At 38.1% G+C, this 22160-nt stretch overlaps 1 protein-coding gene across 5 annotated transcripts in view; it reads right to left on the reverse strand.

Moving 5' to 3' along the window:
• The window catches only part of KLHL32 (kelch like family member 32), a 144092-nt gene that overhangs the window by 91262 nt on the left and 30670 nt on the right, over positions 1 to 22160 (reverse strand). For 4 of the 5 annotated variants that reach the window (XM_085056302.1, XM_085056304.1, XM_085056299.1 and 1 more), the window contains exons 2-3: positions 8870 to 8958; positions 6186 to 6366 (exon numbers count right to left, since the gene is read on the reverse strand). In XM_085056302.1, the coding sequence (XP_084912428.1) occupies positions 6186 to 6366; positions 8870 to 8892 (204 nt within the window). In that variant the 5' untranslated portion in view covers positions 8893 to 8958. Of the gene's footprint in view, positions 1 to 6185; positions 6367 to 8869; positions 8959 to 15860; positions 16005 to 22160 lie in introns of those variants that run through there. The other variant, XM_085056301.1, reaches the window with a different exon arrangement.

Genomic DNA, 22160 nt, shown 5'->3' on the forward strand with positions numbered 1-22160 from the left:
AGATGCAAGACCTCCCTGGGCAGCCCATTCCAGTGCTCTGCTACCCTCAGTGTAAAGTACTTCCTCAGGTTCAGGTGGAACTTCTCGTTTAAATGTATGGCCATTGCTCCTTATCCTGTTGCTCAGCAAGCTCAGAAGCAGCTGTATCTATCCATACGTGGCTGGGGAATGACTGCAAGTAGAACCACTGCTTGTTTGGAAGAATAGAGCTGATTTGGTCCAATGGGAAGAGCTTACATTTTTCAAGGTTCTCTGGAAAGACAATTTCTAAGTAGCACCACTTTCAGGGTATGATAGAAAAGAAGACACTCTTTGTTTAGTAGATACATACCAATGGGAAAATACTTAAAGACAAAATCACAATATAGTGCAGAAACAGCAGGTAATTCTGATTTCTCAGAACTAGGTCTTTAGCTCTATCTCTAAGACATCTCAAGGAGAGCCTCTTCCTCTTTATGATTAGTGTAAAAAGACTAAAAGATGTTTACATCAGATTTTCATACTTCAGGGATTGGTTTATAAAAATTAATTCCCTAAACTTATCAAGAAACAACACAATATACTATCAAATATGAACAATCAGGAATGTTGTGGACAAAGGAGGAAACTATCTGACAACAGTCAGGAAAGACAGCACAGAAAACCCTTGAGAAGAAACTGTTTAAGAATGAACTGTGACAGTAGTGCAAAGTCTGTGTGCGAAATAATCTACTAGTTCATTTCAGATAAGAAAAATTCTTCTAAGAACAGAGCATGCTCACTGTGGAAAAAGAATTAGAACATTACTGACATTTTAAAATCTATTCCAGATAATTGATATAATTTTGTTCATCTAGGTTAGATGGAAAATCTGCATCTTTTTGAGAAAGATTGAAGTCCTGCAACTAAAAACCCACTCAAATGAAAAGTAAGGAAGAAGAGAGGAGTTTTTCTGACTGGAAAACCAATGTATTTCGTACAAGAAAATCTTGAGGTTATATAATCACCTGCCAACACTGTAAATGCCTACTAATGAAGTCATGCAGTAACATTTCATTTTGCTCCCAGAGGGGAAAAAAGCAGAAGAATCTATTAATTGGAAATGACTTAGCTTGCTACAGTTCTCACAGTGCACACATATTAACTCCACTGCCTTGTCTCAGTGCAATAGATTGAGACAAATGGCAAATCACAGCATGTCAATATAGAAAAGTTTGCCTAAAATGCTGTTTGTTGCTTTAAAAAGAACCCATAAAAATACAGATGTTTACTATTCTTTATAGTAGTATTTTAGAGTATGGAGTACAGAGTATATTCCTTAGCACATTTTGAAAGAAGAGGTACTTCAGAAGCAGAAAACAAATTGAAACTTCTAATTTTCGAGGGTCTATTCTTGCAGTTTAACTCTGTACATGCTGTCTTGGTATCCAATTTCCTAAGAGATCTTTTTCATAAAGAAAAAACCCACAAAATTTTGGTGTACAAATATAACAAACTCCCAAACCAAGAGCTACGCTTAGGATTTAAACCTCAATGTTTCTGCACAGCTGGAACTGTCAGACTAACTATATCAACAGGAAGAATGGATGGCCTGCTGTCACCCTAGAAGGCTGGCCTTAAAGCATTTTGCTGAAGCTAACGTCTCCAGCTTGTCTTAGAAAAGCAAAACGTTTTCCTCCAGACTATAACCTCAAAGGAAATTTGGTAAGAAAACTTCTGGCCTGCTCTATCCACTCTTCTCACAAAGTGGCTCTGACTGCCCCAGTCTGTATAATGACACACATTTAGATACCTTTCTTAAGCATTAACAAACTTTTCTTTCCTGTAAAAGAAAGACATAAGCATCAATTTCAAAGAAAATATGCTTCTCAAGAAAACACTACAATTTAAGAAGCAGCTCCATCTGAATCAAAGCAGACACAGAACAAAACTGCAGAAAACTGTACAAGTCCTCCACAGAAAGCACACAGCCAGTCTCTTGTAGGAACTGTTTTACAATAAGTGGCAGCAAAAAGGGAAAGCAAATTATTTATTCTGACAGAGACCCACGTAGAATTGAACGTATTTCTGGAGACCTGGAAAAGACTGTAGTGGGCTGTTGCTGGCTGGATGCCAGGCACCCACCAAAGCTGATCTCTCACTCCCCTCCACAAACGGACAGGAGAGAGAAAATACAATGAAGTTCATGAGTTGAGATAAGGACCAGGAGAGATCAGGCAGCAAATACCATCATGGGCAAAATGGATTCAAATTTGAGATATTAATATAATTTGTTATTAACAAAATCAGAACAGGATAGTGAGAAGTAAAATAAACCTTAAAACCACCTTCCCTGCACCCCTCCCTCCTTCTCAGCTCTCCCTCCTCCCCCAGTAGTGCAGGGAGACAAGGAATGGAGGCTATGGTCAGTTTATCACCCACAGTTTCTTCCACTGCTCAGGGAGAGGAGTCCTTCCCCTGCTCCATCACGGGGTCTCTCCCATGGGAGACAGTTCTGCATGAACTTCTCCAAAGTTAGTCCATCCCACGGACAAACTGCTGCAATGTGGGTCACTCTTCCATGGAGTGCAGTCCTTGAAGGACAGGTTGTTCCAGCTTGGGTTGCCCACAAGGTCACAAGTCCTACCAAGAAACCTGCTCCAGCATGGGCTTCTCTCTCCACAGATCTTCAGGTCCCTGCCAGGATCCAGCTCCAGCACAAGTTTCCCAGGGGTTCACTGACCTCTTTCAGGCATCCACCTGCTCTGTCCTGGGTCTCTTCTATGCACTGCAGGTGGATCTGTGCATCCTCATGGAACTCCAAGGGCTGCAGGGGCACAGCTGCTTTACCATGGTCTGCACTGTAGGGGAATCTCAGCTCCAGTGCTTGGAGCGCCTCCTGCCCCTCCTTCTCCATGGACCTTGGCGTCTGTACAGTTGTCCCTCTCACATATTCTCACCCTGCTCTTCTCTAGCCACTATTATACCTGCACAGTAAGTTTTTTTCCCCCTTCTTAACAGATTACAGAGATGCTACTATCATAGCTGCTTGGTTTAGCCTTGGCCAGCAGTGGGTCCATCCTGGAGCTGGCTGGCATTGACTCTGCTGGACATGAAGGAAGCTTCTGGCAGCTTCTCATGGAAGTCCCCTCTATAGGCCCCCACTCCCAAGGCCAGGCAAACCCAATACACCTGTGAGATCATAAGAATTGGATGACAGACTCTCCAGATAGAGCTGAAAGCAGGCTGGGATATTAAACAAATCTGTGAGCTGTAGAATCCAGAAGCTATGGTGAGCAAGTTCTTTGTATCACACTGATGTATAGTTGTGTCATCTCAGTTTTATTCAAGGCAAGTCCCAATACCTGATGTTCCCAGAATCTCATTCACTGCAGTACTGTGCTTATTTCTCACAAAAAATAGTGAAAGGCAAGCTTCACATGGCAATGAGTTCTTCATAAATGACTTCAGGGTTAAAAAAACTGAATCTTTCATCTAAGAATTCCTCCAGGAAAAAAAATAAAGATAAAAATCATATATTAACTGCTAAGTTTGAAGCACACGAGTCTGGCCTTTATGACCAGTTGAGAGAGATCTAACACTTCCAGATGGTCACTCATGTAATTCTAAATAAATCTGCTATCCTCCTTTATCATCCACTGGAAATGCCCTTTTCTTTTCACCAACTCTGAAATTAAGCTTGATTCACTCTCCTAAATCTTAGAAAATGAATACCCAAGTAGCCCAAGTTAGGCAAAATCCCCCTAGATACAAAAAGATCAATAATCTCAGGTTAAATATGAAACATTATTACTTTTTAATCTACTCTCACTTTTTCTAAATTATTAGACTCAGGAATACAGTGTATAGTAACTTTCTTGCCATCTTCCTACAGAATATAGATCTTACATCACAATTTTCTAACAAAGATTTTTGCCTATTAATAATAAAAACTGTTTGTGTGATTTCAGAAAGCACAGATTCCATATTTACAGATGATACCTAAAGACTGAAGAATACATCTAACCAACCCATAAGAGTTTGGAAGCAGATCAAATTATTAAATGCTGCATAGATCATCTTCTCAATGTTTTTTTTTAATACAAAATATTTATGTAGCAACTAAAGGCATTAAGATTTTAATTTGTAATAACTGTGCAGCCAATACCAAGTAACTCAACTGGAAATAACAGGATAAATTACAGTGCCCCAAATCTTAACATCAATCAATAAGTGACCAAAGTAGAAGCTATTCCCACCACAGTGTTGGAACTCTGGGCACAGGTGCCCACTCTATGATGTTTCTATGCACAGAGTACAATGAGCTCAGGAATGAGTGTCAAAGGTGTGGATGATAGGGCACCTTTATGAAAATATTTCAACCAAACCAGAACAGTCTAGTTCTGTCTGTCACTGGCAAGTATACACAGCAGTTGCTAGAGCTAGAGAGGTCTAGAATCCCTCTTTGTGCACTGAGGTAAAAGAAAAAAAAAGCAAAGCAATCTCTGTTACAGCAGGGCCTGGGCACCATGATGAAGCAACATCAGCAACTATGGCAGAACAAAGTATGCTGCAGCAGTACCCATAAGTATGCAGATAAGCTCAAAAAATGAGCAATCAATTGGCTCAACACCCTCACAGCAAAAGTCACATCAAGGTTAATAACATTTCTTAAATACACAGAATAAATTAAGTCTAAATTCTAACCAAAAGTGAGAGAGAGCTGACAGGAAGATGAAACCCTGCTCAGGTAATCAGAGATATAGAGCAGTTGTCATACACTGTAATACTATTGCAACAAGACAAAAAGGTCCCCATAAAGAAGTTCATAACACTACAATTATAGTGTAGACAAAATATTTAATAAACTTACTTTGTTAGAGAAAAAAGGCCTTTAATTTCAGCTTTAGTCCCTGATTAACAACAGGATGACTCATACTTAAAAATAGCAGTCAACTACAGAGCTATAGGCAGTCCAACATTTGGAGTGGGTACATTATAAAAAAGGTTAGTAGAATTGTTTCATATGAAGAATACTTTCCCTAGGAGCAAAACTCAATTTTTCAGTTACTCCAATTTTAGATTGGTATTAGACTGGAATTGTCTGAAATAGATTTCCCCAGGAATATTTTATTTTACATCTAGGAAACATTAGTAACTGAAAGTAAGTTTTATCACATTTAAAAAACTACTACGGCTTCCTCTTCGAGAGCAACCATTTACAACCTACAAAAATCCACTCTCAAGCTGAATTAAACAGGATTTATAATAGTATCATAGAATGGCTTGGGTTGAAAGGGATCTTAAGATCACCTAGCTCCAAACCCACTGCCGTTGGCACCTTTCACTATCAGGTTGCTTAGAGCACCATCCAACCTGGCCTTGAACACTTCCAGGGATGGGGTAGCCACAAGTTCTCTGGGCAACCTGCTCCAGTGCCTTACCACCCTCACAGTAAAGATTAAATTCAAACTTCCTCTCCCCCTACTTCCATGCTCTAATCATAGAATATGCAGATTTGGAAGGGACCCATGAGGATCACTGAGTCCAGCTCCTGGCCCTGCACAGGAGGGCAGGAGTCACACCATGTGCCTGAGAGCATTATCCAAATGCTTCTTGAACTCTCTCAGCCTTGGTGCTGTGACCACTTCCCTGGGGAGCCTGCTCCAGTGCCCAACCACCCTCTGGGTGAAAAACTTTTCCTGATATCCAACCTAAATGTCCCCTGACTCAGCTTCATACTGTTTCCTGGAGTCCTGTCACTGGTCATCAGAAAGGACATCAGTCCCTGCCCCTTCACGCCCCCTCATGAGGATGTTGAAGACCACAGTGAGGTGTTCCCTCAGTCTCTTCTTCAACATCCTCTAATCACAACTATCATATGTTCTACAAACATTTCTACATTCAAAAAAACTCTGCTTTTTGACTTTACTGGGGCATTAAATTAATAAAAAGATGTGCACTGGATATCTCTGTTGGGGACAAATGGAGGGATAGAGTGACTTACAATAAATAATTATAAATACCCCTTAATTATATTCTTAACATTTCTTTTCTATGACATGTATGGATATTTGAAGTTGTATACCTATTGAATGTGCTATAATCCTGCATTTTCCAATGGTTCAAATTTAAATCTTGTTCAATACAATACCTATAACCACCCCCATCCTCCACAATGATAATTTTTAATATTATTATAAGGAGAGAAAAATTTTGGGACTTACTCGGAAGTAGTCACTGCAGGCTGCCAGGACCGCTTTATGTGCATGGAACTTCTGCTCTTCAGCAATAAGGGTAATATCACAAAGTATGCCATCACTTCTTTGTTGGTTCAGAGCTGCCAGAACAGCATCATTATGAGAGCTGGACTGACAAAGTCTCTGACCTGTCAGCATTTCCTGAACACTGAGAGAGGAATGAGGAAAGAAACTGTCAAAAAAAATGTAGGAAACAAGCATATTCTGTCAGAAATAGAGAACAACTTTTTCTCAGAAATATTGTTTGATAATTCTTGGAAAGGAAAAAAGTCACGAACCCTGTCAGGCAAAAATCTTTACTTAACACAGACATTACAACACAAGCTCAATATAACAAAGTACTATGAAACTTAAATGTATACTCAAATTTAAAAACATCACTGGTTCTGATTTTTCATTTGCTATACCAGAAGTCACCTGAACTCACAGGATTAATTCAGAATCATTTAGGAATTAAATGAGAAAAATAAAGGGCTTAGGTAAATGCATCACCAGAAAACTTTAGGTGGTTCAAAAGGAAGCACTGGTGGAAATGAGAGCATATGCACATATGCAAGTAGTTCTACTAAAAAGAATGAAGGCTCATGGTCTCAGGTGGCCTGTTTAAATCTGATACTGAGTTACAGAATGTTTTCAGACCACTTAAGGCTATTAATATTTATGAAGTGTTGTAGTGGTTTTTTGAACGTCTGTTTTATGTTGGGTATAGGGGGAGGATGTTTGCTTAGTTTTACAATGCTAAGGCCTTCTCCACCTCTGAATATCTCCATGTATGAAAGTACAATCTGCTTATAATCCAGTCCAAGACTGTCTGATTACAGCTTCCTTTTTCTGTAGCAGTAAGAAGAAACAATATAACTGTTGATGCAAGTGGAAACAAATCAAAATAGATCAGCAAAACCTCTTTGGTCCAAAACAATGCAATTGATTTGAACTCTGTGAGACTACCAATTTATATTGCCAGAGAATCCATATATGTGTTTATAGAAGATGAGTTTACAGAGAGTCATCTCAGTGTAAGTACAAGACCTTTTTTTTTAAGGGGAGAATAGCCCATCATCTTTCCACTACAGTCATTTAATTCATTGCATACACACACTATGCAGCAGCTGTGTGGCTGCTATTCTCCCCTTTCTCTGCCTATCCTACTCCTGGTACCTTTGGCATCTGTAAACTACTGCAGACCTGCCTTGCAGACTGTTTGCTCTAATCTAACCTACTCTTTCAGAAATACAACAACTAAAACATTACTTCTAGAAAAAAGGCTGGCCAAAGAGAAATAACACAGGAATAGCCTGTACTTGAATTTTACCCCTTCTCTCACAGTTTATGTTTCACATATGGACATGCCCTAAATACATTTCAAAATTCAAATGACTCTTTTTTTCTTCAGCTGTTCTGTTTGTGGAACCCAAATCATGTTCTAAATTACAGTTATCAAGAAATCAAACTTGTTAAATACAAGGGAATTATTTTTAACAGTTATTTTTCTCCTGTAAGTTCTATAGCAAAGTGACTAAATCAAACTGGTGCAAGTGTTATACATTAATGATACCCAGAGATAGCTTCTCTTTACTTCTGTTTTTATTAGCCTCTCTCTCAGAACCAAGACCTTCATTCTGCTTGCTTTTTTTCACCATCATCCAGAGGACTATTTCATTCAATAAAGAACATATCTGGGATTTTAAACTGAGTTCTATCATAATCCATTTTATAATTCAATGACCAAAGTGAAAAATCAATTGCCTGTAACCCTTGTGCTAACAACACATGAAGAACACATACACATGAAAGGCAATTTAACTGGAATTTATGAATGAAAATACATAGAATAATTAAACATAACACAACCAATCATTTGTAGTGATATTGTCACTATCAATAGCTATAAAAGCAAGCAAGTCCTCATTCTCTTCTGCTGCAAAAGCATGGCAGGGAAATGGGAATAGAACTGGAATGATAAGGTGTCCCAATAATATTAGGTAGCTTTCTGAGCCTCCAGATCAGAGTGTTAACTACTCTGTAGAACAGAGAACAGACTATCACACTACTGCAAAGTTCTGCAGAAAAGCAATTCAGTTAATAAATTCTGCAGAGTGTTCTGTCTGAAAGAACTGTGTTCTGCTCCCAGAAAGTAATTAAATTATAAATGATAAATTCTCTATTGCATCAATGGGTGACACAACCAAATGAGAAAGGCTACACTGGGAAAGAGACAGAAGGGAAGGCAGAAAGATGCATTTGGAGAGAATTCTTGGAAGACATTTGACATAACTGGAAAAGTTGTATGTCCTGAACAGTGGAACACTACACAGACCTAAAATTAACACCAGCCACCAATTCAGATGCATAAATGTAAAATTCCAGTTGCTTCCACAATCAAAAATTCCAAGTACAGATTAAGGCATAAACTAGATAATGTATGAAGAGACTGTAAGCCTCCAATCAATCCCAGGCACAGGTTTTTTTGCTAGAGATAAGTAACAACAAGAAGGTAGTATTTTGGAGATCATAACATGGATAGGCATTTAATAATGTGAATTCCTATCTAATGAAGGAAAGTATTAGTTTTACTTTTTTTCTACTTTATTAACTGCATATTTGGTAAACATCATACTTAATAACTTCCTACACACTACCAAGTACTATACCTCAGGCACCTCTCAGATGGCATCCTTCAGTTTTGGTCTTCTGAAAATCAAAGCTTATAATTCTGTAGGGAAAGCTGCAAGTGTTCCAGCTAGAAAAAGAGAATGGAGAGGAACATTAAAATTCAAAGCATACACAGCCTCAGCCTTAAAGATCAATACTTTCAGGATGTGCAATTCAAAGGCAACTTTCATTGGCTAGATTTGAGTACAGTCTGCAAGTGACCTTTCCTCTAGTCTTTTCTAGAGATTCACACCCTGACATCTGAATGTCCTGCACCTACTGCCTTTGAGGAATGCTTTCCACAAACTTAGGAACATATATAATTTCAAAAGAGCTGAAGAGGGCTAAGGAGGGAAATAACTGTATCAAAAATCCTTCAATATGAAGAGTAAGCCAAAGGTGTGTATTAGTGTTTGCTTACTTCCCTCAGTAACATACATTTTTTATGTTCAATGATCTTAAGGGTCTTTTCCAACCTAAATGATTCTATGCTATAAACATTCTGGCAAATGTAAACAGTACAGTAGAATCATTTTTATAAACACAACAGCTGTCTTTTCAAAAGGCAAAATATTAAATATATAAATACAGAACAGCTGAAGTGTCCAAAGACCTAAGTTATTGAAAACAGGGCTATACAGCAAATTTTTAACTGGTGTAGCAGCCAGCACAATTGACCAGACATGTAACTTCATATATGAAGTGCAGAAGAAAAAACAGGTTTTAATAGAATAGCCAAAAAACAAAAGTACACTACTTTGGCTGCTTATTTAAACCATATGTGGATCATTTAATTTAACTCAGTGACAATGAAGTAATACCATTCAGCAAAATTTGAAGAATGCAAAGATTTCCATGTTTTTCTCCCTTTTCCTAAAAGCCTGTAATTCTGAGCAAAGGGGATGAGGTCACATAGAATTTATGCTGATGATTCAGCTGGATACTGAGCAAATGGGTATGCCGTGTTTCCCAGTGGTGGTTTCAGAACATTTCACTGTCACCATCAGCCATCACCATTCTAGTTCTATTAAGACAATTCACCTTATCCTTCAAGAGACAGAAAAAAAACCAGTGTATTTAGTGCTGTCAACCAATGAAGCAAACACATTTCTGATCAATGTACCTGCTCTTGCATACACCCATACATCAATACTGATGCCTGCCCTTAGGAAATCCTACCAGAGACTGGTAGAGAACAAATTCAACCTTTCTCTGAACTTTAAGAGGTCCAAACTCTCTGGCCCACACACAGAAAAAAAACCCTAAACCACAAGCAGCGGTGAGAACAAACACAGGAAAGAAGGACAAAGACCTGCAAGGAAAAGCATTCTTTCTAAAACAATTAAGGCATAAGCATCAAAGAATTAACAAAACATTCAAAGAGTCCCATATTAAGTTCAGTGTTTTTACCCTAACAAGTCAATCTTCCCTAAACTTTGGCACTCCTCCACTCTCTTCCAAAGCTCCACCACTGCAGGACTCACTTAAATGTACACCATATATACAAGACTACCATGTGTAAATCATTTAATCAATACTGCACTGACTTTGTTTAGCCATATAGAGTTAAGGCAGCTCAAAATGTTTAATAACTGGAAATTTGGAAGCATTATTTATCCTTAATGAAGAAAAAAATTAAGGAGATACTTCCACCAGTTGCATGGATATGCTACGCCAGAACAGTTCTAAAATCATTTATACCAAGAGTTTATTTCTATTTCAGACAGTTGGCTCCATCTCCATTACATAAACTGTGATTTTGACCTAAGGAAATTCTTTGCATTAGAATGTTTAAGACACACTACTGTCTTTCTATTTAACTACTTTAAGTAATCAAACTGGTTTAAAAGATTAGTTTATGAGTTGAAGGATAAGACTTTTGGTTTAAAAGAAAAACTTTAAACCCACCTAAATCCTTCTGTTATAGTGAAATACTCCATTTTGCATTAAATTAACAGGAAAAATATAAGCCAGACAGAAAATGCTCACTACATCCTAGGTTTGAGATACATGCTAAAATTGACAAAAAACTGTTTTTAAAATAATATATTATTTCACTCATCATGACTTTGTGATGAACACTAATTCCTGATCCTATATTATTTTACAACTAAAATTTCTTCTTGCTTCATTAGTTTCTTCACATGCTAGAAAAGTGCTAAAATTAAAAATCTGCAACCCAAGAAACTAGCAATGATCCAGCTAGCACTGGAGGAACATAATATTTTGGTGGGGAAAGGGGTACCATTCCTAAATGGAAAAAGAAGAACCCTCAACAATTGCTGTGTATGTAAATAGAGTATATCTAAGGATTTCAAAGGAATTCAAAAGAAATCACACTGTCCATGCAAATGATTATGACAAACTACTACATCAAAACAGTGTTTGTTCTGTGGCAGCCTGACAAAATGTCAGTCCTTCTATACATATTTTTGTCTTAGTCTTATGACACAGCAAAATAAATAGCAGGTTTTTTACACTCTCAGGAAATCTTGGAATAAAGAGCCACTCTGCCACATCCATTGTGCACTGTTAGGCTATGCTGCTTCTTTAATCTTAATTAGCAATGCAATTCAAGAATTATTCCTTCAAGGATTGCTTAAAAAAAAGTATTTAAGCAGGCACTACTTCTTCCTTTAATTGGCTGTAACATTGGTTTGGAAATATTAGATGAAGTAGTTTATTATGCAAAAGTATTTATTGGCAGAATGCATGTGCCCTTTTCCAGAAAAAGCTCTTGTTCTTTTATCTTGAGGAGCCAAAACCATGTTCATTGTTTACATAAAATGCATCAGAGGCATTGAAAGAATTTCAGTTACACCTTTTCGCATCATTTTAGTGGGTTTATTTGGGGGAGTTTACTTGTTTTTCTTGTGTCATTTAGAAACAAACTGAAGGCGAGAACATATTTCTGATTAATTCTTGAAACTACAAGCCACCAGAATATGGATTAGATTAAGGGGGGAAGGGTGGTGGAAATCAAAGCAAAACTCATATTCAATCTACTTTATACTGAAAATAACTTAAATGCCACAAAATTCACCATTTTGGCCCCTGTGAAGTAACAAGCTTTTTTTTCTAGTTCACGTATCTGATTTTACAGAGTTGCTTAAACCATAGTCCAAATCATCACAGAACTTACTCTGTGCATAAACAGGCTCTGTATTTTACATTGGATACCTAAGAAACATTTTTTCCACTCTACTTATGCTTGCTTTGTCTGGCAAACTAACAAAATACGTATATTCATAATGGAAATTACAATCTATTAATAATGCCTGAAAACATGCAGGTTTTCTACATAATTCAAGCTTATATAAAATAATTACCATCTTGGTGGTTTCATCAATAATTTGCACATTTGCTCTATGTAAGTAAGAACCAAGTAACAATCAACTGCAATGTGAATTCTCTTACAGAACCTGATACAGGCATTTTTATTAGGTCAAAAATGAAATTATTTAAAAATCCTCATTTTAAATGTGTTCCTAATACAAAAATAAAATAGTATTTGACAAAAAGCTTGTACTCTCTTCTTTACTAAGAAGAGCACTTACTTCTTAGTAAGTTAAGGCACTTACTTCTTAGACAGAAGTTAATAAACTATCCCACTCCTATCCCCTGAGCCCCAGCCTAGGCATAGAGGAAAGCAAGGGGTCTATTACCTATGCAGGAGTCAGCAAAACCCCACTTGACTGCCTCCACAGCTCTAGGTAACACACTGTGTTGTGGTGGGAGAGGTGAGACTCTGCCCTTCCCAGATATTTGGCAAGATTGACAAATCATAATGTGAAAAAATCCAAGTGAAACACAGGCAACTGCTGCTTCACAGTGTTCAAGTTAATACAATAGTCGAGAGAGTAAAAGATGCTTTTGTAGACAGAAGATATCCTCTCTTGCAAACACTGCCTTTAAGAGACAGGGTGGGAATTTAAAGAACAGTTGGTGCCTTTTTTTCCCCACAAAGAAAATAGTTCAACTGTGAAAAGCTGCAACACAAAATTTGAGCTAAATATCTTTCAAACAGCTCACTGAGATCCAGGCAGCCAACACACATCCATCTTCACTGCAGCCAGATGCAATCTCTGCTCTTGTGATGATCCACATTTGGAAGCAGGTAGAAGAGGTGGCTGCCAAGAACCCTTGGGGCTTCAGGCAGCTCTGCTCTTGTGATGATACACATTTGGAGGGAGGTAGAAGAGCTGGTTGCCAAGAAGCCTTGGGGTTTCAAGCAGCTCCTGCTTCGCTCCCCACAACAGTCCTTGCTGCTTCAGAGCCACTCACAGAGTGACAGGAGACTGACTTGCCTCTCTGGGGAGATCTGTGTTACTCATCTCTTAATAAAGGATGAAGTGAGAGTTTGGGAACTGTGGAGTCCTTTATACTGGTACCACTTGAGGCAGCTTTCACTTAGTTCATCACAAAGTTGCTCATCTTCTGTTTACCACTAAACTCCACAGAATGGCACTGCATTATTTAGGTATTGTTTTGGCTTCAAAATTCTCTAGTGTGTGAAAAGCCCTCTAACTTCTTGACTTTTTTACTTTGAATTGGGAAAGCCACTCATTTATCTATTGCCACATAACTTAAAACAATACTGCCTATCAAAAATACATTTCAAATAATCAATTTTAACTCACTCAAACCACCTAGCCAAACCCCAAGTATTTAAGTAAAGATTTTAATCTCATTTCATGTAGGTAGGAGGCTTTTAGTTATATTCCTAAACTGAATTTGTTTCACTTGTCAGTAACCATAAAAAGCTGTTGATTCATAAAACTTCACATTAAATGTGGTGGGGTTTTTTTCATTTCTCTGAGTACAGATGATGTACTTTTCCAGACAGTAATATTTCATTTATATATTTTAATATTTTTAATTATGACTCTTAAGTTATGATGGAAAACAGTGACTCAACGTTACGTACATTAAATTTGCAGTGTGCAAAACTAGCTTACATAGAAATTTATGAAAATTCACATGCTCAAAAACTGGTTAAAAAGACAAAAATATTGAATATATAAATAATTTTTAAGATACTTTGCATTTTCAAGCAGTTACCTTTAATTAGTTATCTTCTTTCCCTCGAGTCACTCCTTTTCTAAGTGTGTACTTTAAGTATTGAAAAACACTTCCACTTGAACGTACACTACTACTTCAAGTTAGATGCATGTACAAACTGAAGGCATCATAAGCTCTTTTTTGTAAAAAAGTAAAATTTTGAACCAACAGGATAAGTCATGAAGATAAAGCATTTGTACACAGTAAAATGGTATTTTCACTTTGACAGCTTCAAATACCTGGTTTAAATTTGGCCTTTAAAAAAAAAAAAAAGGCAACATTTAAAAGCTATCAGAAGTACACTATATTCATTTCATTCCGGAATGGCATCATAGCACATCCTGACAGAGGCTGTCATGGATACAGAATCAGACCATTAAGATTTACCCATGGCAATTTTCTGTTCTAACTTAGACCCTTATACACAGGAACTTCTGCTTCTGCCTTTGGCATTAGTAAGTCAGAATAAATAATCCCTTCAAGTTGTACTTCGCCTTCTCTCAAAGTAAGAGCCTCTTCAGAAACAAAACTATGAGTTTACTATTCACAGAAAATAAAGGACAACACTACCTTCTGTTTGTTTTTTGTTTTTTTTTAATCACAGCTCTGTCAAATTAGTTTGTGAAAAGGAAAACACTTGGAAACATCTTTAAAGTGTAATTGCAAACCTGCTCCTCTGAGTATGTCAACAGACTTCTCCCACATGCCTGGCACACATTACTTTTTCCCTTTTCCACTGAGATCTTTGAGAACTTAAATATTTTCCTCATTCCACAAAAAATGTTCAAGAATGTCAAGGTGTGAGAAAAATTCTGCCACTACCCAATGTTGTCAGTGAAACCATCTCTCAGCTAGAACACAAGTTGCTCATCTAATTTAGCACCTCAATACAGTGACTTTCAATAAAAAGCAACCCTAGTACTAAAAAAAATGCTTAGATTTAATGTAAACTACAACATTAAGGAAATAAAAAAATTGAAAACCTGGATTTGTTTGGGGAAACAGAAGTCAGTCAAAATATCCAAGAGAAAATTCAGCAAAATTAGTAATAAAATAAAAGCACAAAATATTCAAATTGTTACGGTCTTCTGACTAATTACAAGCTATTTCCTTGTGGGAATGGAAAGGTCATTGCTACCTTCAGGCCATCAGCTATAGTCAATTAGAATAATGAGGTTTATTTTCTATTACTACCAAATTACCATCTGTCTTCATAGAATAATTAAGACCTTAAACCACAGAAATATAAAATGAAATCACAGGGGTAAAGACAGTACAAATCTTTATGTCTTTATATCCTCTTTCTGGCATTGTATCTTCTGCGTATCTCAATACATCAGCATTCTGAACATTTTTTCTGAAGAGACATTCAGATAAAATAAAAAGCCAGGTTCATGGTCATCTGTGTAACTTGAGGCATGTTTTACCTAAACTACCAGCTGAGAAAGAAGTTGTTGCATTCCAGTGATAAAACCATAAACAATCATATAGCTCAACTGGAAACCACACAGTTGAAGTTTGATCATTTTGAAGACAAGGTTTGCTTCTAGAATGTGTGTATACAGTTTCACATACTTCATTTCAAAAGAGATAAGTTTTATATGGCTGTAATGACATACCTTTATGCACTATCATCTCAGCTTTTCAGAGCACTAACTGCTGCTTTCGTTTAAGCTACGATACTAATTACTCTCCTGCTAAAGATGCAGAACATAACTTACAGCTGATACATTTATCATGACTGGGAGAACAATATTACAACTTGATCCCAATGCCATTGAAGATATCCCAACCCATGGCAGGGGACTGGACTAGATGACCTTCAAGGGTCTTTTCCAACCCAAACTATTCTATTTCTCTATAAAATTATTTTCTCACCTTTCTGAAAGTTAGGTAACAAATATGTAAAGCAGTCTCAAAATGAAGTACCTCAATCCATACATTGAGCTCACAGTCATTATAAGGGACAAGTTGAAAGCTCTCTGGCTTTTCAGTTTTAAGGCATTCTGCTGCTGGCATGAACCAAAATCTTCAGTTACTTTGCAAAACAATGCTTTCAAGATTTTTCCTGCAGACCTCCTAAAAAGGAAACAAAAGACTTTAGTAGTTTGTAATTGCATGTTCTTTTGGAATTTGATTTGCATTTTCATTGGATTAAAAAAAAAACCACCCTGTTCTTCAAATCTTTTTTTTTTTCTAGAAGATTTGTCATGTTTGTTGCAAAATCATAGAATGGTTTGAGTTGGAAGAAACCTTAAAGATCGTCTAGGTCTGAACCACCTGCCAGGGACAGGGATGCTGCTCACTAGATCAGGTTGCTCAGGGCCTCATCCAACCTGGCCTTGAACACTTTGAGGGATAGGGCAACCACAACTTCTCGGGCAACCTGTTCCAGTGCTTCACCACTCTCTGAGTAAAGAATTTATTCCTAACATCTACACTAAACCTACTCCTCTCTTCTCAGATTAGAACATTTTGCCCCTTGTCCTGTCACTACATGGTTTTTCACAAGTCCCACCTTTACAAAGGTACTGGAAGGCTGCTAGAAGGTCTCCCTGGAGCTTTGTCTTGTCATTGCTGAACAGCCCCAGCTCTCAGCCTGTCTTCACAGGAAAGGTACTACATCCCTTTTGTTCATCTTTGTGGCCCTCCTCTGGATCTGCTCTAATAGATCCAAAAATGTGGAAGGCTTCTCTGACTCAAGTCAGAGTGTTTTACAGTGGAATGCAACAGAAATTTACCTAGAAAGATCATATTTATTTCTCCTGATAACTCTAGAAACAAACATGGAAAGGGACATAGAATAGAGAGGCGTGGTCTCAAATGGTATCAACTTCACCGGGGCCTGACTCAGATAAGCCTTAGATTTTTAACTTTCACAACCATCAAGATGCTTTTACTGAACACAACTATTTTATTGAACACAATAATTATTCTTTTCTAGAGTATTAAGAGTCAAAAATATGTTTTTGAAATTACTTCAAATCTGCATATAGACTATTTACACAAGGTAAGAATATGCAGTACTGTAGTCTACAATCTTGGCAATTGGACTAGATGAAATTTTCATATCTATGACAGAAACATAAAAACCACATAAAAGTACTAATAAAAGTGTGATTTCTCAATACCGTATAGCCTTGCATAACTGAGGTGATCAGTTACCTGTCTATGTGGCATTTCCAGTGAACAAGGATTTATATATTTCAATAAAATCATAGAGAGCTTTTACATTTCTGTGGGACCTGCAATAGCTCTTCCACTTTCTCCATGAAATAGCATTCATAAAGTTCAAAGGTTGTGATTACCATCAGTTAAGTAAACATATACCTTCTAAGAATGGCCTTCAGTAGCCACAGGGTGGCAGAACTATACTTCAATACAACCTGTACCTCTAGGACAGTGACAGAGTACTTCAAGGAGTCTTTTTTTTTCCCCTCTTAAAGCATAATTACAATAATGTAAAATACTTCCTGTGTGCAGTGGGTGCATTCAACACCAGGAATCAGAAGGAAAAAAAAATGTCTACATCAAAACGTTGCAACAGGTAACTGACCTCCATGTTTCTATTTTGACAAAATATTCAAGTCACGGAGTAACTATTTACTAAAAATACAATCAATTTTAGCCCATACAGAATCAAATAGTTACAGAATATCTTGGGTTGGAACAGACCTTAAAGATCATCTAGTTCCAGCTCCCCTTCCATGGGCAGGGTCCATTAGACCAGCTTGCTCAAAGTCCCATCCAACCTGGTCTTGAACACATCCAGAAATGGGGCATCCACAGCTTCTCTGGTCAACATGTTCCAGTACCTCTCTGCCCTCCAAATGAAGAATTTCTTCCTGACATCTAACCTAAACCCTGAAAAACCATTCCCCTTGTCCTATCATTACCTGCCCATGTAAGTCAGTCTCCCTCCTTTTCATAAGAGCCATTTAAGTACTGGAAGGCCACTGTAAAACCACGCTCCAAGCTGTTCTCCAGGCTGAACAATCCCAACTGTCCCAGTCTGCCTTTCAGGAAAGGTGTTCCAGCCCTCTGAACATCTTTGTGATCCTTCCCTGGACCCTTTCTAACAAGTAACCACTTCTTGTGTTGAGAACCCCAGAACTAGACACATAATTGGCTTATGGACTAATCCTCCACTCTTCAATGGAAGAGAACAAAGATAGTTGCAAACACCTTTCTGTGAAGAGAAACAGGCATCGAAAGATTTCTGACAGCTTTAAACCAATTGGGCAGAGTGTCATTCATCTGGACGATGAAACACCTTTGGATGAAGCCAAGAGGGAGATGACAAGTGGGAAAGAAGTAGGAAGAGGAAACAAAAACAATATGAGGGAAGCTGGTCATGAAGAACAACTACAGCTATTTTTTGGTTTTCCTCTTTTGCAAATGGGAAAGAGAAACAGTGGAATAGTACACAATACTAAAATCAGATGAGTATCTAGGAAAATAGATGAGAAAGCATAGAGCTTTTCTACAATTACAGGAAGAGAAGCCAAAGGTCATCAGGGAATACTTCTAATTGTTGAACAAGAAGACTGGATGCTCAGGAGTGAAGGCTGGGAAGGCACACAGAATAAAGACAAAGAGCCAGGGGCAGGGAAGATCCTGGGCTAAAACCTGCATGTGACAAAACCATCAGATCTAGAATAAAGTATTTAAATGTCTGTTGAAGCCCATTTGAGCTAGATTTCAGACCAGAAATTCAGATAATCAAGTTTTGCACCTTTTTTTGTGGAGAAACAGCTGCAGAACATTTACCTTCACTTTCTGCTGAGTGTGATGGACTATAGTGAATAATCTCTGACAGTTTACTTGATCTTAGTGCTAAATGGTTCCAATCATGCTGCTGTTCCACATAGTCAGTACAGCTCTTCCAGACTTTTTCTTTAGTTTACCTTCTAAAAGGTGTTAAAGGGTTACACGCTCATGGAATAAAGAATACTAGAAAAGGCAAAAAGCTAAGTGCTCAAATACCAAAACTGAAGTTCCCTACAGTCAACTTACTACAAGAAAAGGCACAGATATTCCTAATTCCAGCACCTCTTAACACATTAATATTTCAACTCCCTTAGGGCCCTTTTTCTACACTTAAATTGCATCAAAAATTATAAAAGCCTAGTTAATGCCATTCCAGCATAAACTGCTGTATTACAGGGATACCTATATTACTGTTTAGCTGCAAGATGCTTCAAGTATAAATTGAATTTTTACATGTAGCTTTTTATGCTATCCACTTCTAAATTACTTGGAAGTTTAAGTAGGAGTTACAGGACCTGAAGGTAGCTAGAGCCCTGAAGTAGTTTCATCTAATCTAGACCTTCTCCTTACAACAAACTCAGATCAGCTGAAATGCATCTTTACTGAAAATGTGTATTTGATTTAAACATCAAAGAAATCTAGATTGAAAGAGAAAATCAGAGTTAATTAGGTGGCCACAGTAAGTAAGACTTACAGACAACTGTATTTCTGTTTGTGGGCGAGAAGGAGTGGGAGAGAAAGGAGAAGGTTGCCCATCTCCAATTTCTATTACACACTGCAATCACAAAAGCCATAAGCAGTGAAGCCAGCATAGTCCTCTCTGCCTCTAGCTCTTCACCCTGTTTTACACTGCCTTCTGCAGATCAAAAAAAGCACTTTAATTTTAGGAAAAACAGAGTTTCAATCTGGTACATATTTTGTTACTGCAAGACCACAATTTCTTAGATTGACCACGTGCAACATGTTTACACAGTCACTGCTACTTCTATAACCTTAACTAGCCTAGCTAGAGAAGTACTGATGTATCACTGGCCAGGGGGCGGCACAGGCCGGCTCCCCCCGGGCCCGGGGTCCCTGGTTCGTGTAATTCCACCGAATTCGGGGCAGGCAGCCCCTGAGGTTCCGCGGCATGGCATCGGTCTTCAAACCACATCAATTCAAGCAGGAATATAGTGAGGCGAAGGAAGAACTGGACTCCATCTCTGTTCTGGCAGGGAGGTTTATTTGGGGTAATGGGGAAAAGGGAGTTGCAGGGGAGGAGAAAGGGGGGAGGAAAGGCTGGGACAGGATAAGGGGCGCCAGCCCAGAGATGCAAAGACCTCGAGCTGATCCGGACATTGCTTTATAAAGAGAAAGGAAGGGGGAGGGACTGTCTCCCCCAGAGCCAGTCCTGGGGAGTCTGAAGGGAAGACAGGCATAGGGAACCCACCAATAGATTTTGGGGTACAGCAGAGCATATTTCAAAATGAACCAATGGTATACAAAGCAGAGGGACAAAGGAGCACATGGAATCCTAAAACCCCACGTTGCTACAAAGTACACAGATAAGCCTGGTCTGGGATGGCCAAAGCAGCACTGAAAATGTCAGATGGATTTTTTGCACCCCAGAGACAAAACACCTGCAGAAGCTTTGTTATACACACAGAACTGTACAAACCTTACCTGGACAAAGGAGAAAACTCTTATCATTCCACTAGGAGGAAAAATGCTCTCAACTCAAAAGGGATATCAAGGGGCAGATTTACTTGGGGAAGTGTGGCCTTCTCCTGTTCCCTCTGAGTACAGCTGTCTAGAGTGTGAGCCTTTGAAGCATTAGGACAGTTGGGAATGGTACAGTTCCCACACCCTACCAGAGGAAGCTGTGGTGCACGTATCTGATGGGAGCACAAGGGAAAACATCAGGACACCTGACCTCTTATGCTGGAAAACAACTGAATGCCCTGCCCAAGTTGATGATACAGTTAGTGGATTCTTTTTCTCCAAGGATTCATCCCGAATCTAGATTTTACACTAGAGTATTTTACTGGAAAAATAGACCTCCTTTTTACTCTCATCCTTTGCTCAGCTTTACTCAGCTTACTATGTTCCATTTCTCACACAGAATTTATTCAGTGTTCCAGACCAGCTACCTAGAAAATGTTCTGATACTGATCACTGTCATTTATATGCAGTGTCAAATCCAGCAAATAAAAATTCCTCTCAGACCAGAAGGGACACACCAGGTAGGGAGGGGAGGTAACAGGAAATATAGTCTAAAAAACCTCAGTGTGAAGATGCATATGATGTATTTATAGTGTGAGTCATAACTTTGACAATATGTCTTAAGAAACTCAATTTAAGGAAATACTTTGCACTAAAGTAAAATATCACTCTAATTAAGCTCTATGAAATAGGTTACTAGAGAAACATATGAGTTCTTGTTTGCAAACATCAGATTTGAATGTGCTGTATTCTGCACTTTTCAGAGACAACACAAGAATTATTACTTTAAATCCTTTGAATACATACAGATTTAAAGACAGACGCAGATTCATTTTTAGGCAAATGTCACATCGATACTTCTTCGATTACGTAAACAAACAAAAAAACCCCAAACAAACAAACCAGAAGCTAAATTTCAAAAGAAAAGTAAAACTCTTTTTTTTTTGTGAAACAAGTTGCTGTTTAAATTCCCAAGGGCACTGTGAATGTAGGTACCTATGAAAGACTGCATAAGGCTACAGCGAGATACTTACTTGCAGAAGTGAAGAATTTAAAACTTGTATACTTTTGATTTTTTTCTATTAGTTAAACTGACATCTTGTTCTTCCCTTTATATGCACGCAAACAACTTGCAGCTTGTCGACAGTCTTTGTTCTTAAGCATCTATCACTACCCAGACATTAAACTGGTAAGCTCAGCAAGTCTCTAGGGCTTGTGAATACTGCTCCTACAACCAATATCAGATGATTTGTGGAGACAGACCTACATGCTTAACTGAAGGTTGTGAATTGAATGCCAATCACTAGAATCCCACTATATTTGAGAAAGCTAAGTAGTGCCAAGCGGGGTGGGGGGGGGGGGAAGGCCCTAGGAGCATTTGTTTCCTTGTTCCTAAAATAACATTTATTTTTAAATTTTAAGGGCAATAATTACCTTCTTAAAACCCACTAAATACTATAAAAAGCTACGTATAATTCAAGTTAAAACATTGTTTCTTCTCTAACTTAATGGGCATAAGTTCACAGACATGGAATTCCTGTTGAATATTGGAAAATTATTTTTACTATGAGGATGGTTAACCATCAGAACAGATTGCCCAAAGAGTTTGTGGAGCCTTCATTCTTAGAGATATTCGAAACACCTCTGGACACCATCCTGGACAATGTGATCTAGCTGACCCTGCTTAAATAGGGGGGGTTTGACTAAATTCTGTCAAGAGGTCCTTTCCAACCTAGACTTTGTGTAATTGTGCTTTGT

This window comes from Lichenostomus cassidix, chromosome 3 (assembly GCF_008360975.1).
Source record: "Lichenostomus cassidix isolate B80296 chromosome 3, HeHo_3.0, whole genome shotgun sequence".
NCBI lineage: Eukaryota > Metazoa > Chordata > Aves > Passeriformes > Meliphagidae > Lichenostomus > Lichenostomus cassidix.